The sequence below is a fragment of the Chiloscyllium punctatum genome, chromosome 35 (assembly GCF_047496795.1).
Source record: "Chiloscyllium punctatum isolate Juve2018m chromosome 35, sChiPun1.3, whole genome shotgun sequence".
In the NCBI taxonomy this organism is placed as follows: domain Eukaryota; kingdom Metazoa; phylum Chordata; class Chondrichthyes; order Orectolobiformes; family Hemiscylliidae; genus Chiloscyllium; species Chiloscyllium punctatum.
Window position 1 is genome coordinate 22,907,167 of NC_092773.1, and position 13,150 is coordinate 22,920,316.

The following is a 13,150-nucleotide window of genomic DNA, read 5'->3' on the forward strand; positions in this document are numbered from 1 at the left end:
GATATGGGCCGGGTGCTGGCAGGTGGGACTAGATTGGGTTGGGATATCTGGGTCAGCATGGACGGGTTGGACTGAAGGGTCTGTTTCCGTGCTGTACATCTCTAGGACTCTATGACATTGACTCACTTCATTAAAAATAGTGGATGTGGTGTCACAAAGTTTTACAAATTGTTCTTTCTCCACAGCGTTTCGATTGTTTTGCACTGAGCTCCTTACTTTTCTTAAGCAAAGTGGGAAACTCCGCACTTGTGTTGAAATTCATTTGCCAATCGCGTACTCATTCCTCAAGTGAGTCGATTTTGTCCTTGAAATTTGTTGAAGTCCTTCTCGGCATTGGCTCTCCTTCCAAATTTGATGCCATTTGCAAACATCAGAGCCGAAACCATCAATGTAAATTGTGAGCACGAGTGGTTCCCTCTGTCCTTGTTTGGCCATGGTCACTGTTAGTGCCACCACGTGAACTCCCAAGATGGCAGCTCACTACCACGTTCCCGAGGGCAGTTGGACATGAACAACAAGTGCTGGGCTAGCCAGCAAGCTAACATTCCCATCATAACATTATTCTGAACTATATTGTGTCATCGCTGTTGCCTAGGTGTTCCCCTGTTTTTAATTCTCTTATCTGCTCTGGTTGAGTATATGAATTCACTGTGAAGTATGGCAGCGACCTGGGCGGCACGGTGGCTCAGTGGTTAGCACCGCTGCCTCATGGCACCAGAGCCTCAGGTTCGAAGCCAGCCTTGGGCGACTGTCTGTGTGGACACATTCTCCCTGTGTCAGCGTGGGTTTCCTCTCTCAGTCCAAAGATGTGCAGGTTAGGGTGGATTGGCCATGCTAAATTTCCTATAATATGCAGGTTAATTTGGATTCGCCATGCGAAATTTACCCATAGTGTGCAGGTTAAGGTGGATTGGCTGTGCTAAATTACCCATCGTGCTCAGGGATGTGTAGATTAGATGCATTGTTCAAGGGTAATAGTGTAGGGGAATGGATCTCTTTGGACGGTTGGTGTGGACTTGTTGGGCCGAAGGGCTTTTTTACACACTGTAGGTGGTTCTTTCATAAAAAGTTAGTCTTGTAAATTGCACTGTTGAGTGATTATAGATGTAACACACAGAAAGGCTGTCTGCATTTTTTGGAGAGTTGACGTGTTTCGGTGCACTTGCTTTTATCTGAATTTGTGTGGTGATGAGGGGAAGCCCTTTCAGAGCAGACAGCAAAAGTAAGTGGGATAAGAATAAGCAGGGGTCAGGAATTGCAAGATTAAAAACGATAACTGCATGTCGGCAGTTGTCTGCATTCTTGACTTCAACTTGGTAAGAGTTCTCCGCTCAGTCCAATAGAAGGCCTTATCTTCCAGATACTGGCGGATCTGGTTAAGGCTTTTACTGTCGGGGATGTATTCGGCTGCAGATCGGCCAGTTATACTTTTCCAGAACATTCCGTTTCTAATTCCGATTATCCAGTAGTTGGGTTTGAGTACAGTTTCTGGGTGTATGTCATGCCTGGTGTTGTTTTGCAGCTATGCAAAACATGTGTGATTCACGTGTGATCGAGGAAAGATTACACCTAATAGCCCGAGCTGTCATAGCTCTGTGTACTGACTCCGGTGTTGAGATTCTACGAAATACTAACCCCTGGTTACTGTACTTTCAGGGCACAGGGAAGTGGTATGAGCTGCAGGATCTACAGGTATCTGACATCTTGCCACAGATGATCACCCTATCGGAGGCTTACATACAGGTTTGTATCAGAGTGACTGTGTAGACGTGCTGCTTTTCTGCTCCTGTAGCAGTGCAGTTTGTGTAATATACTGGCAGAGAGTAATGGTTGTACACTCTACGGACATGTGTTAACAGTTCGGAATGACACACGACTAAAAGTGGGGGGGCAAGAATAAGCTAGAAAAAGCAGTTCTAGGTGGAAAGAAGAGACTTGATCAATGGTGCTTACTTTAATCCATGTTTGCCTAGAGATGTGCAGGTTAGGATGGATTGGCCATGCTACATTACCCATAGTGCTCAGGGATGTACAGGTTAGGGTGGATTGGCCATGCTAAATTACCCATAGTGCTCAGGGATGTGCGGGTTAGGGTGGATTGGCCGTGCTAAATTACCCATAGTGCTCAGGGATGTGTAGGTTAGGGTGGATTGGCCATGCTAAATTACCCATAGTGCTCAGGGATGTGCAGGTTAGGGTAGATTGGCCATGCTAAATTACCCATAGTGCTCAGAGATGTGCAGGTTAGGTGCATTGTTCAGGGGTAGTAGTGTTATGACGCAGCTCCAGTGCAGGTGGGACTTGAACCCAGATCTTTTAGCACAGAAGTACGGACACTACCACGGTGCCTGAAGAGGGCTTCTTTGATCAGTGCACATGATCAATGATGATGATTGTGGAGGTAAGCTAAGCAGACACAGTACCTTGGAGGGTAATTTTGGACTTAGAGTTTGAAAAGAAGCACACGGTATCAGTTATGATTACGAGGACAGCAGGACAGTACATAATGTTGAAATCTTGACTACCTCAACTCATTTTCTCGCATGATCTCAAAACAGAGGGTGTGAGGTGGTGGGAGAGAGGAGGACAAGGACAGATGGACTTACTGTTCTAGGCAAAAGCTGGGGAGGGAGGGACAGGAGGAAGAACGTTTTACTCGGCTAGTGATGGTGCCCTGGAATCACTGCCAGTGAGGGCGGTGGAAGGAGAGGCAGAAAACCGTTTTGAAAGGATTTTTAAACGGGTCCTCGAAGGGGATGAACAGGCCGGGCGGGAGGGAGACGGACTGGATTGTTCGACAGGGAGATGGCACGGACTTAATGGGCCGAAGGGTTTCCTCTGGTGCCGTTTCTGATTCTCCGAGCATGGTGATTGGTGTAGAAGGATTTGATGTGAAAAACTGCATTATCGTGACATGCGCTGCTGTCAGTGTCCCCGTCAGGTTTTGCAAAAATAATTGAGGGGGGAAAAAAAAGTGATTTGTCAATGTTGGTGGATTAACGGCTTGTGTTGACCACTTATTCAACATTTATTCAACTTAACCAGGTGGAAACGCGATCACTCTGCTCATTTTCAGAGTCAGGGAGTAAACTGGGCAGCATGGTGGCTCAGTGGTTAGCACTGCCTCACAGCGCCAAACACAGATTTGGGCGACTGTGTGGAGTTTGCACATTCCCCCCCCCCCCCGCCCCGTGTCTGTGTGGGTTTCCTCCAGGTGTTTTGGTTTCCTCCCACAGTCCATAGATGTGCAGGTTAGGGTGGATTGGACCACGCTAAATCGCCCATAATGGTAGGTGCATGAGTCAGAGGGAAATGGGCTACTCTTCGGAGGATCAGTGTGGACTGGTTGGGCCGAAGGGCCTGTTTCCACACTGTAAGGAATCTAATCTAATCTAATCTTGATTCATCGACAGATATGGAAGAGACGCGAGGACGGTGATGAAAGTCTGTCCAGTCAGAAAGGAGCGTGACAGGGGTAAAGTTTGAGAATGAGAGCACGTCACCCCTGGTAAGTGGGAACTGACTGGAGTGGAACTGGAAGCACACAGCGATATCTGAAGCAAAATCTGACTGTTCCTTGTAAACTGAAATGCCTGGAAAGTGTGGATTGATCACCGGAATGTCACAGTGTGTGTAGACTGTCATGACATACCTGCAACTGCTGTGTTACTGACACTTAACAGGTTCGCAATAGCATCTTGGCTCGCTCTGAAGCAGGGTGACATTGCTACGTTATTTTCTTGCTGAATGCGTCTTGTGTCAAGGAATGCTGTACACTCCGTCTGTAAGAGTGACTGACCAATTTTATCATCTTTTGCTTGTGGATCCCTGGCCGAATTATTCCCACAGGGACATTACGAGCCTCAACGTGCCCTTATTCCTTTTGTTTTGTTTTGCTCTTCCACATTCCTCTACTGTGGAGCTCCGAGTTGAAAGCCACTTCCCAGTTTTGTTTCGGATGAGGAACCGTGCAAAAACTTGTTAAAACCAGCTGTCATGTTGTATGGAACAAAGGTGAAGCATAATCTGACAAACACCCTTTTGGAATATTAATTAAAGGCAATCCCAGGATTCAGTTTTATTCAGATTAAAGTTTGAAGTAATTTCTGTTTGACTGGTACTTTTTTTTTACCCGAAGGACTACAACAGTGCATTTTCCCTCATTAACTACCGTGCCTGTCTTAGGGTCATTAACGTTTCAACTGGAAAATCTGTGTTTGGCATCAGGCAACCAGCGTTTTTGTTGTTGGTTTTGGAGAATTCCTGTGTGGGTGGTCGAGACACTGTCATCAGCCTGAGATCATGGGCAGCACGATGGCTCAATGGTTAGCACGGCTGCCTCACAGCGCCAGGGACCCAGGTTCGATTCCAGCCTCGGGCGACTGTCTGTGTGGAGAGTTTGCACATTCTCCTCTGTGTCTGCGTGGGTTTGCTCCAGATGCTCTGGTTTCCTCCCACAGTCCAACAATGTGTAGGTTAGGGTGGATTGGCCATGCTAAATTACCCATAGTGCTCAGGGATGTGCAGGTTAGGGTGGATTGGCCATGCTAAATTACCCATAGTGCTCAGGGATGTGCAGGTTGGGGTGGATTGGCCGTGCTAAATTACCCATAGTGTTAGGTGCGTTAGTCAGAGGGAATTGAGTCTGGGTGGGTTACTCTTTGGAGGGTCGGTGTGGACTCGTTGGGCCGAAGGGCCTGTTTCCACACTAGGCAATTTAATTTGTTCCCCAACTGCAGGTAACACGGGATACTATCAATACATTGAACTTTCAGGAGCAAAGAATGGTTCAATCTCTTCTGTCAATGCCACTGTGGCTCTGATCTCGCCCTCGAGTGCTCAATGGACCCATTAAATTGAAGTGAAAACGATATAAAGCCAGGCTTGAGGTTTCGAGGATGCCAGTTGGCAAGAGGAGGTGTGGGAAAGCAATCTGAGAAAAAGGCGTGGGGAGTGATTTCGAGGCCAGGGACCAGTATCCCCTCCCAGAAACATCGACCAAGTGGAGACATGGGGGTGCAGCTTCAGGTTCAGAGCCATCAGCCACATAAAGACCCACAGAAGTCCTGGAGTTTCCTGGATGGACAATTGTACTCGTTAACGAGTGGTTGTCAATGCGGAGAAGATGGATCATTTGATTATATAAACTGCTGGGAGCAGCTCTGAAGGGGTTCAACGTGTCCATAGTCCTCCTGCTTTACTGGGTACCAACAATAAGCAAATGACAGCTCGCTGCTGTTCACTCAGAGGCTGTCTCTCGACTGTGGAAGGAGAGAGCATTCATTTCGTATCTGGTCTCGTCCAAGGCTAAGTGAAGGAATTGTTGACTTCCCAGACTGCACAGCAAGGTGTCACACAGAATAACGGAAAGCCATGTCAACAAACCATATCAACTTGCAAAGTGGTATGTTAGTTTAAAAAAAAAAGCGTTTTATTAAGCAAGCAAATCAAGGTTTTAGAGCGCATTTTTAAGGTCAACTTGTAATCAGCTCCAGAGGACAGAGGGAGGAGTAATGAGAGGTGTTGAATTCAGATTGACACCGATCAGATCGAATCCTGTCACACCGATCAGATCGAATCCTGTCACACCGATCAGATCGAATCCTGTCACACCGATCAGATCGAATCCTGTCACACCGATCAGATCGAATCCTGTCACACCGATCAGATCAAATCTTGTCTCAATGGCCTTTTTCTTATGTTGTGAAAGCTGCATTCCCCACCCCCCCCCCCCTCCACCTCCGGCTGCGTTGAATCAACAAACTTGTGTAGGTCCTAACAGTGTTGTTGTCTTGGCAACATCTAGTAGCTAAGATGGCAGAAATCGTTGACAGTGGCGATTGGAAGAAGGAAGACCTAAACTGACAGTGCCTCGTCCAGCTCGAATTTGGAATCATTCTGAGCCCATGAACTGTTTCCAAGCTGCGCCGATTGTCATGGAGACAAACAGGGTTTCAGCTGAATGCGAAAACTCTCTCATTCTCTCTCCACTCTCCTTCTCAAACGCCTGCAGCAAACCGCTAAGAGTTTGAAAGATTTCGACTTGAAACACTGACTGGTTTTCCCCACTCTCTCTCCACAAATGCTCACAGACCTGCTGAGTCTCTCCGGCATTCAGAGAGAGAGAGTGCATGCTGATCTGGAATTAAATTTCTAAGCCGTGCAAGAGGATTTTTTTTTTCAGTATTATTTTGCGGGCTGGCCTTCAGTTCATGTCCAGCCGCTCTCACCGTTCGATAGTCTGAAAACAAAACAAAAAAATCACAGCCAAAATACAAATGAGCTTTCTCGTGTTCCTGAGATATGGAACTGACTTCTGGTCGCCTCACTTTAGGAAAGATGTGGAAGCTTTGGAGAGGGTGCAGAGAAGATTTACCAGGATGTTGCCTGGAATGGAGAGTAGGTCGTACGAGGATAGGTTGAGAGTTCTCGGCCTTTTCTCGTTGGAACGGCGAAGGATGAGGGGTGACTTGATAGAGGTTTATAAGATGATCAGAGGAATAGATAGAGTAGACAGTCAGAAACTTTTTCCCCGGGTACAACAGAGTGTTACAAGGGGACATAAATTTAAGGTGAAGGGTGGAATGTATAGGGGAGATGTCAGGGGTGGGTTCTTTACCCAGAGAGTGGTGGGGGCATGGAATGCGCTGCCCGTGGGAGTGGCAGAGTCAGAATCATTGGCGACCTTTAAGTGGCATTTGGATAGGTACATGGATGGGTGCTTAATCTAGGATAGAAGTTCGGCACAACATCGTGGGCCGAAGGGCCTGTTTTGTGCTGTATTGTTCTATGTTCTAACACCCCTTGAGAACTGAATTGTTCTCCAGTTCCTGAAAGGTGGACATTCACTAACCATCGCTTTCTTAAAGATTTCACCTTCCTTTTTCACCCTCAATGCCTTTCACTAAATGGCAAAGCACAACTTTCAAAAAGTTAAGCGTAGATGAGAGTTGGTATTCAAAAGTGGAGCCATTAATAGCTATGGCTGCCTCCCCATCATCCCCACCCCCCCCGACCTCATAACCCCAAATGGTGAGTACCACACTGTCTATAAATCTTTCCCCCTATACAGACATTAATGTCATACTTACTTTAAGCTGATTAGCGGATTCCGTCGAAATGTGCGTCCACTTTCCTCATGCAGATGTGCAGAACCTGTCCGTAAACACAGAAGGGGGTTACCGTTTGAGGCTCATTCCTGAGCGAGCGCAAAGTCTGCCCAACTCACCGCCGAACCGCAAGAAGCGTGCCCCTTTCCCCACTGCAATCACAGGAATTCCCCCCCCTGAACGGCAGTGTCTGGACCTCTGGGCCAGGCGGCGTGGGTTCGCTGTCCTGACCCAGAGGACGCTCTGGGGACGTGCGCCGGGTATTTGATTGCCCCGGGGAACGCAGGAAGGGGGGTGGCCACTCGGGCCAGCCAGTGTGAATGACTGACTGGATCACCCTCTCTCTCTCTCTCTCTGAGGTACACCGCTCAGCGAATGCTAACTTCGCGATACTCACCCCACACAGATCGAAATCCTCGGGGTTCTCCGGAATGGTGGTCAGCAGGGGGACGTGGGTGTAGACAAATTCTTCGCACTGTAAAGGAACCAATCCAAAAAAAAAATAAAAGAAAACGGGCTGATTACCTTCTCGTATAAAGAAGGGGGTTTCATTGGCGTGATGGTCTTCCTGTTCTGGATTGTTCACACAGTGGTGATCAAACAAAACTAGGGGAAAAAGCTCAAAGGAATCATGTAGCCGAAGAGACCCTTTGGCCCATCAAGCCTGTAACTGGCCAAAGCTACTGATTAGATTACATGACAGTGTGGAAGCAGGCCCTTCAGCCCAACAAGTCCACACTGACCCACCAAAGTGCAACCCACCCATTCCCCTACATTTACCCCTTACCTAACACTATGGGTAATGGGTATTGTCCCCCACCATTGACAAGGCCCAAGTCAGGAGGGGGTGAGGAGGGAATACTCCCCACTTGCCCTGGATGGGGGGCAGCTCCAACCACACTCGAGAACCATCCAGGGGACCAAGCAGCCCCCTCTCGATTGTCCCCACACCCCACTCCCTCCACCCTCCACTCCCACCACCACCCCCCCCCCCCGACGCTCAGTAGCAGCAGTGGGTACCATCTACAAGACGCACTGCACCAACTCGCTAAGGCTCCTCACTCAGCACTTTACAAAACCCATAGCCACTTCCGTCTCGAAGGATAAAGGCAGCAGACACAAGGGAAAACTACCCCCCTGCAAGCTCCCCTCTGAGCCACTTGCCCTCCCTGACTTGGAAATATCATTGTTCCTTCAGTGTCACTGGGTCTAAATAGATGTTGGAGCAGCAGGAGGTGGTTTGTCCCATGAAGCCTGCTCTGCCAGTGAGATTGTGGCTGATCTGACCAACCCCCCAACTCCACTCTTCTGCCTTTTCCCCATTGCACTTTGACTCCCCATTCCTGCTTCAAAATCTGCCTCCCTCAGCCTTGAACCCACCTTCTGCGGCGCAGACTTCCACAGACGCACAGCTCGGCAGAAGGTCCTCCTCGGTCTCCAGCGGGCGCACCCCTCATTCCGAGATGACCACCCAGACTCTCCCCACCCAGAGGGGGTGGCAACCTCTCCCCATCTGCCCCCCCCCCCCGCCGACGCCCCTCCGAGGACCGTGCACGTTTCGATACGGTCGCCTCTCGTGCTTCGAAATGAACGCGTGCCCCGAACTACCCAACCTCTCCCCAGCCGAGGGAACCTACTCTGGGCTGCCTCTGGTGCCAATGCAGCTTCCCAAAAGCTAGTCACCATCCTGCAGTCGTGGTCTGACGCCCTGCCTTGCAGAGGCCATGCAAAGACCTGCCCGTTTCCCCCAGTTTTGTTCGAAATCAGGCCAACATTACCTGTTACCTGCTGAGCTGGGATGTACAAATCACAGAGGAGGACTCCCAGGATCCTGCGCTACAGTTTTCTGCAGCCTCCTGTATTCAAATAATACTTACTACCACTTTCTCAAAGGCAATTCAGAATTGGCAACAAATGCTAGCGTGGCCAGCGCCGCACATGTCCCCTTCCACCATTTGGGTTTAAAAAATAAGCCCGGCTTTTGTAACTGGAAGGCGTGTAACTGCAAATTGACTTCCTGAATGTTTAACTGGTTTTAGAAAGTTCGTCGTTACCACAGTTTCACTTCCTTCTCTCAGTTCACTTTCATTAAGTTGTGACCGAAAAAGAAACAGGGGGTGGGGGGGGGGGAGGTGGCTCGACAATGTGTGAGTCTCCATTCACATCTGCTGCTGTGTCCAGCGTTGAGGGTGGCTGAGTGCACTTTGCCCCTTTTCGTGATTTGTAGGAGCAGCGCTCCGAAAGCTAGTGTGCTTCCAATTATACCTGTTGGACTGGTGTTGCGGGAGTTTTAACTTTGCTTCCCCCTCTTTTCTGTACCCGCTGATGCCACCGCACAACAGGGTTGGATAGGATAAAGCGTTTCATTGTGCCATCCACGTCCTAGGCGGGGTTCAGAGTTCATCGGCGGCCATGATTGATCAGGACTCAAGAGTAAACCAGCTCAACAGCCCCCCTCCTACACAGCTCTAACTCGGAAGGGCAGGATTTCGCATGGTTCCCCAGAATGAGGCGCATTTCAACAAAGGTCACCTTGCTGTCTTTGTTATCCACTTTGGTGGCAAGAACAGGAAGGCAGATTACTACCTAAATGGAGTCAAGTTGGGTAAAGGGGCAGGACAACGAGACCTAGGTGTTTTTGTACACCAGTCAATGAAGGTAAGCATGCAGGTACAGCAGGTAGTGAAGAAGGCTAATAGCATGCTGGCCTTCATAACAAGAGGGATGGAGTATAGGAGCAAAGAGGTCCTTCTGCAGCTGTACAGGGCCCTGGTGAGACCGCACCTGGAGTACTGTGTGCAGTTCTGGTCTCCAAATTTGAGGAAAGACATTCTGGCTCTTGAGGGAGTGCAGCGTAGGTTCACGAGGTCAATGCCATGAAAGGCAGGACTGTCATATGTTGAAAGATTGGAGTGACTGGGCTTGTCTCCCCTTGAGTTTAGAAGGCTGAGAGGGGATCTGATTGAGACGTATAAGATTATTAAAGGATTGGACACTCTGGAGGCAGGGAACATGTTTCTGCTAATGGGTGAGTGCAGAACCACAGAGTCATAGAGATGTAATGTACAGCACCCAACCAGATATCCCAACCCAATCTAGTCCCACCTGCCAGCACCCGGCCCATATCCCTCCAAACCCTTCCTATTCATATACCCATCCAGATGCCTTTTAAATGCTGCAATTGTACCAGCCTCCACCACTTCCTCTGGCAGCTCGTTCCAGACACGTACCACCCTCTGTGTGAACACAGTTTAAAATTAAGGGGGAGGCCATTTAGAATAGAATGGAGGAACATAGAACATAGAACAATACAGCACAGAACAGGCCCTTCGGCCCACGATGTTGTGCCGAACTTCTAACCTAGATTAAGCACCCATCCATGCACCTATCCAAATGCCGCTTAAAGGTCGCCAATGATTCTGACTCTACCACTCCCACGGGCAGCGCATTCCATGCCCCCACCACTCTCTGGGTAAAGAACCCACCCCTGACATCTCCCCTATACCTTCCACCCTTCACCTTAAATTTATGTCCCCTTGAGAGTGGTGTCTGTGTGGAATGCTCTGCCCCAGAAGGCTGTGGAGGCCAAGTCTCTAGATTCATTTAAGAAAGAGTTGGATAGAGCTCTCAAGGATGGTGGAATCAAGGGTTATGGGGATAAGGCAGGAACAGGAGACTGATTGTAATGAATAGTGGTGCTGGCTCGAAGGGCCCACTCCTGCACCTATTGAACTCACCACAAAATTCGAGATATCCGAAAATGGGTTGCAGGCTTCCCGCAGCACGAGGTCCGTCCTTGTGCCTTCGTTCTGAGCTACCTTGAACTGACGGGCGACTTCCTCACACATATCACAGGGCACGATAGGCAGGGCTGCATTGTGAGGAGGTGGGAGAGATTCGGATTAAACAGTTGTGACGAGGTGGCCAACAGTAAATGGGTGCTTTTACGTGCTTCAGCCAGGATCTGAGGTGGGGCAACATGCTGAGAGACGAGACGGTGCCGAGTAAGCTTCTGCTGCTGTGCATTTGGCAAGAGGAAATTATTAAGACTCATAGAGCTGTCCAGGACGGAAACCGACCCTTCGACCCAACTCGTCCATGCCGACCCACATGTCCTATCCTCATCTAGTCCCACTTGCCAGCGCTTGGCCTATATCCCTCTAATCCCCATCCAGATGCCTTTAAAATGCTGTCATTGTACCATCCTCCACCACTTCCTCTGGCAGCTCATTCCACACACGTACCACCCTCTGGGGGAAAAAGTTGCCACTCAGATCCCTTTATCAATCTTTCCCCTCTCACCCTAAACCCTCTAGTTCTGGACTCCCCCACCCCAAGGGAAAAGACCTTGTCTATCCATGCCCCCTTGTGATTTTATAAACCTCTATAAGGTCACCCCCTCAGCCTCCGACGCTCCAGGGAAACCAGCCCCCAGCCTGTTCAGCCTCTCCCCGCAGCTCAATCCTGGAAACATCCTTGTCAATCTTTTCTTTCGAATTTCATAACATCCTTCCGATAGGAAGGAGACCAGAACTGACGATTCCGAAAGCGGTCTCACCAATGCCCTGTACAGCCGCGACATGACACCCCAAGTCCTGCACTCTGTGCACTGACCAATGAAGGCATGTGTGCCAACTGCTTTCTTCACCACCCAGTCTACCTGCGACTCCACTTCCAAAGAACTATGCACGTGCGCCCCTAGGTCTCTTTGTTCACCAACACGCCCCAGAACCCTACCATGTTGGAAAATCTCCAGTGGCTCCAATGACCATTCCTAAATCTCTCCCCAAAACCTGGTTTGAAAGCTGTCGTGCCATTCAAAGAAACAAAAACGTGATAAGAGTCAGCCTCCAGTCAGGGCTAGGTCAAAACAATGACTCCAGATGCTGGAAACCAGAGTCTAGATGAGAGCGGTGCTGGAAAAGCACAGCAGTTCAGGCAGCATCCGAGGAGCAGGAAAATCGACGTTTTGGGCAATTATCCTTCATCAGGAATACAGGCAGAGAGCCTGAAGGGTGGAGAGATAAATGAGAGGAGGGTGGGGGTGGGGAGAAAGTAGCAATAGGTGAGTGGGGGAGGGGATGAGGTGATAGGTCAGAGAGGAGGGTGGAGTGGATAGGTGGGAAGGGAGATTGACAGGTAGGACAAGTCATGGGGACGGTGCTGAGCTGGAAGTTTGGAACTAGGATGAGGTGGGGGAAGGGGAAATGAGGAAGCTGTTGAAGTCCACATTGATGCCCTGGGGTTGAAGTGTTCCGAGGCGGAAGATGAGGCGTTCTTCCTCCAGGCGTCTGGTGGTGAGGGAGCGGCGGTGAAGGAGGCCCAGGACCTCCATGTCCTCGGCAGAGTGGGAGGGGGAGTTGAAATGTTGGGCCACGGGGCGGTGTGGCCGATTGGTGCGGGTGTCCCGGAGATGTTCCCCAAAGCGCTCTGCCAGGAGCCGTTCCCTTCAGGCTCTCTGCCTGTATTCCTGATTTTGCGTCGATTTTCCTGCTCCTCGGATGCTGCCTGAACTGCTGTGCTTTTCCAGCACCACTCTAATCTAGACTGCTGTTGAGGTAGAACTGGATATCCCCAACTGATCCCCCACCCACAGCTTTCCAAAGACTCTCAAACCTCTGAGAGTGGAAATTTCTCCTCAGTTGGCACCCCTTTTATTCAGAGAGTGTGCCCACAGCCCCCATGAATGGAAGCACTCAGAGTAGGCCACCCAGCCCTTTGAGCCTGCTCTGCCAACCATTAGGATCATGGCTAAACTTTCCATGGACCATATCCCTCAATTCCTTTATTTTTCAAAAAGGTTAGCTTTACTGAAGTAGCGTCAACTACTTCCCTGGGCAAGGAATCCCATCGATGAACAACGCTCTGGGTGAAGGGGTTCCTCCTCAGTTCAGTTTTAAACCTGCTCCCTCTAATCCTGAGGCCACGTCCTCTTAGAACGTCCAGCGCAGAACAGGCCCTTCGGCCCTCGATGTTGCGCCGACCTGTAAAACTAATCGAAGCCCATCCTCCTGACCTCATCCATGTGCTCGTCCAAGGAC

The 13,150-nt window shown here is 49.6% G+C and overlaps 2 protein-coding genes across 2 annotated transcripts in view; one reads left to right on the forward strand and one right to left on the reverse strand.

The window, feature by feature from the left end:
• Positions 1–4,103, forward strand: part of usp39 (ubiquitin specific peptidase 39) — a 40,183-nt gene extending 36,080 nt beyond the window's left edge. Inside the window, exons 13-14 of the mRNA XM_072553810.1 lie at positions 1,657–1,743; positions 3,414–4,103. Of these exons, the coding sequence (XP_072409911.1) occupies positions 1,657–1,743; positions 3,414–3,470 (144 nt within the window). The 3' untranslated portion in view covers positions 3,471–4,103. The remainder of the gene's footprint in view (positions 1–1,656; positions 1,744–3,413) is intronic.
• Positions 4,104–5,418: 1,315 nt separating this feature from the next.
• sftpbb (surfactant protein Bb) overlaps positions 5,419–13,150 on the reverse strand; it is a 31,506-nt gene continuing 23,774 nt past the window's right edge. The window contains exons 8-11 of the mRNA XM_072554311.1: positions 10,847–10,980; positions 7,507–7,584; positions 7,092–7,155; positions 5,419–6,241 (exon numbers count right to left, since the gene is read on the reverse strand). Coding sequence (XP_072410412.1) covers positions 7,102–7,155; positions 7,507–7,584; positions 10,847–10,980 — 266 coding nt within the window. The 3' untranslated portion in view covers positions 5,419–6,241; positions 7,092–7,101. The remainder of the gene's footprint in view (positions 6,242–7,091; positions 7,156–7,506; positions 7,585–10,846; positions 10,981–13,150) is intronic.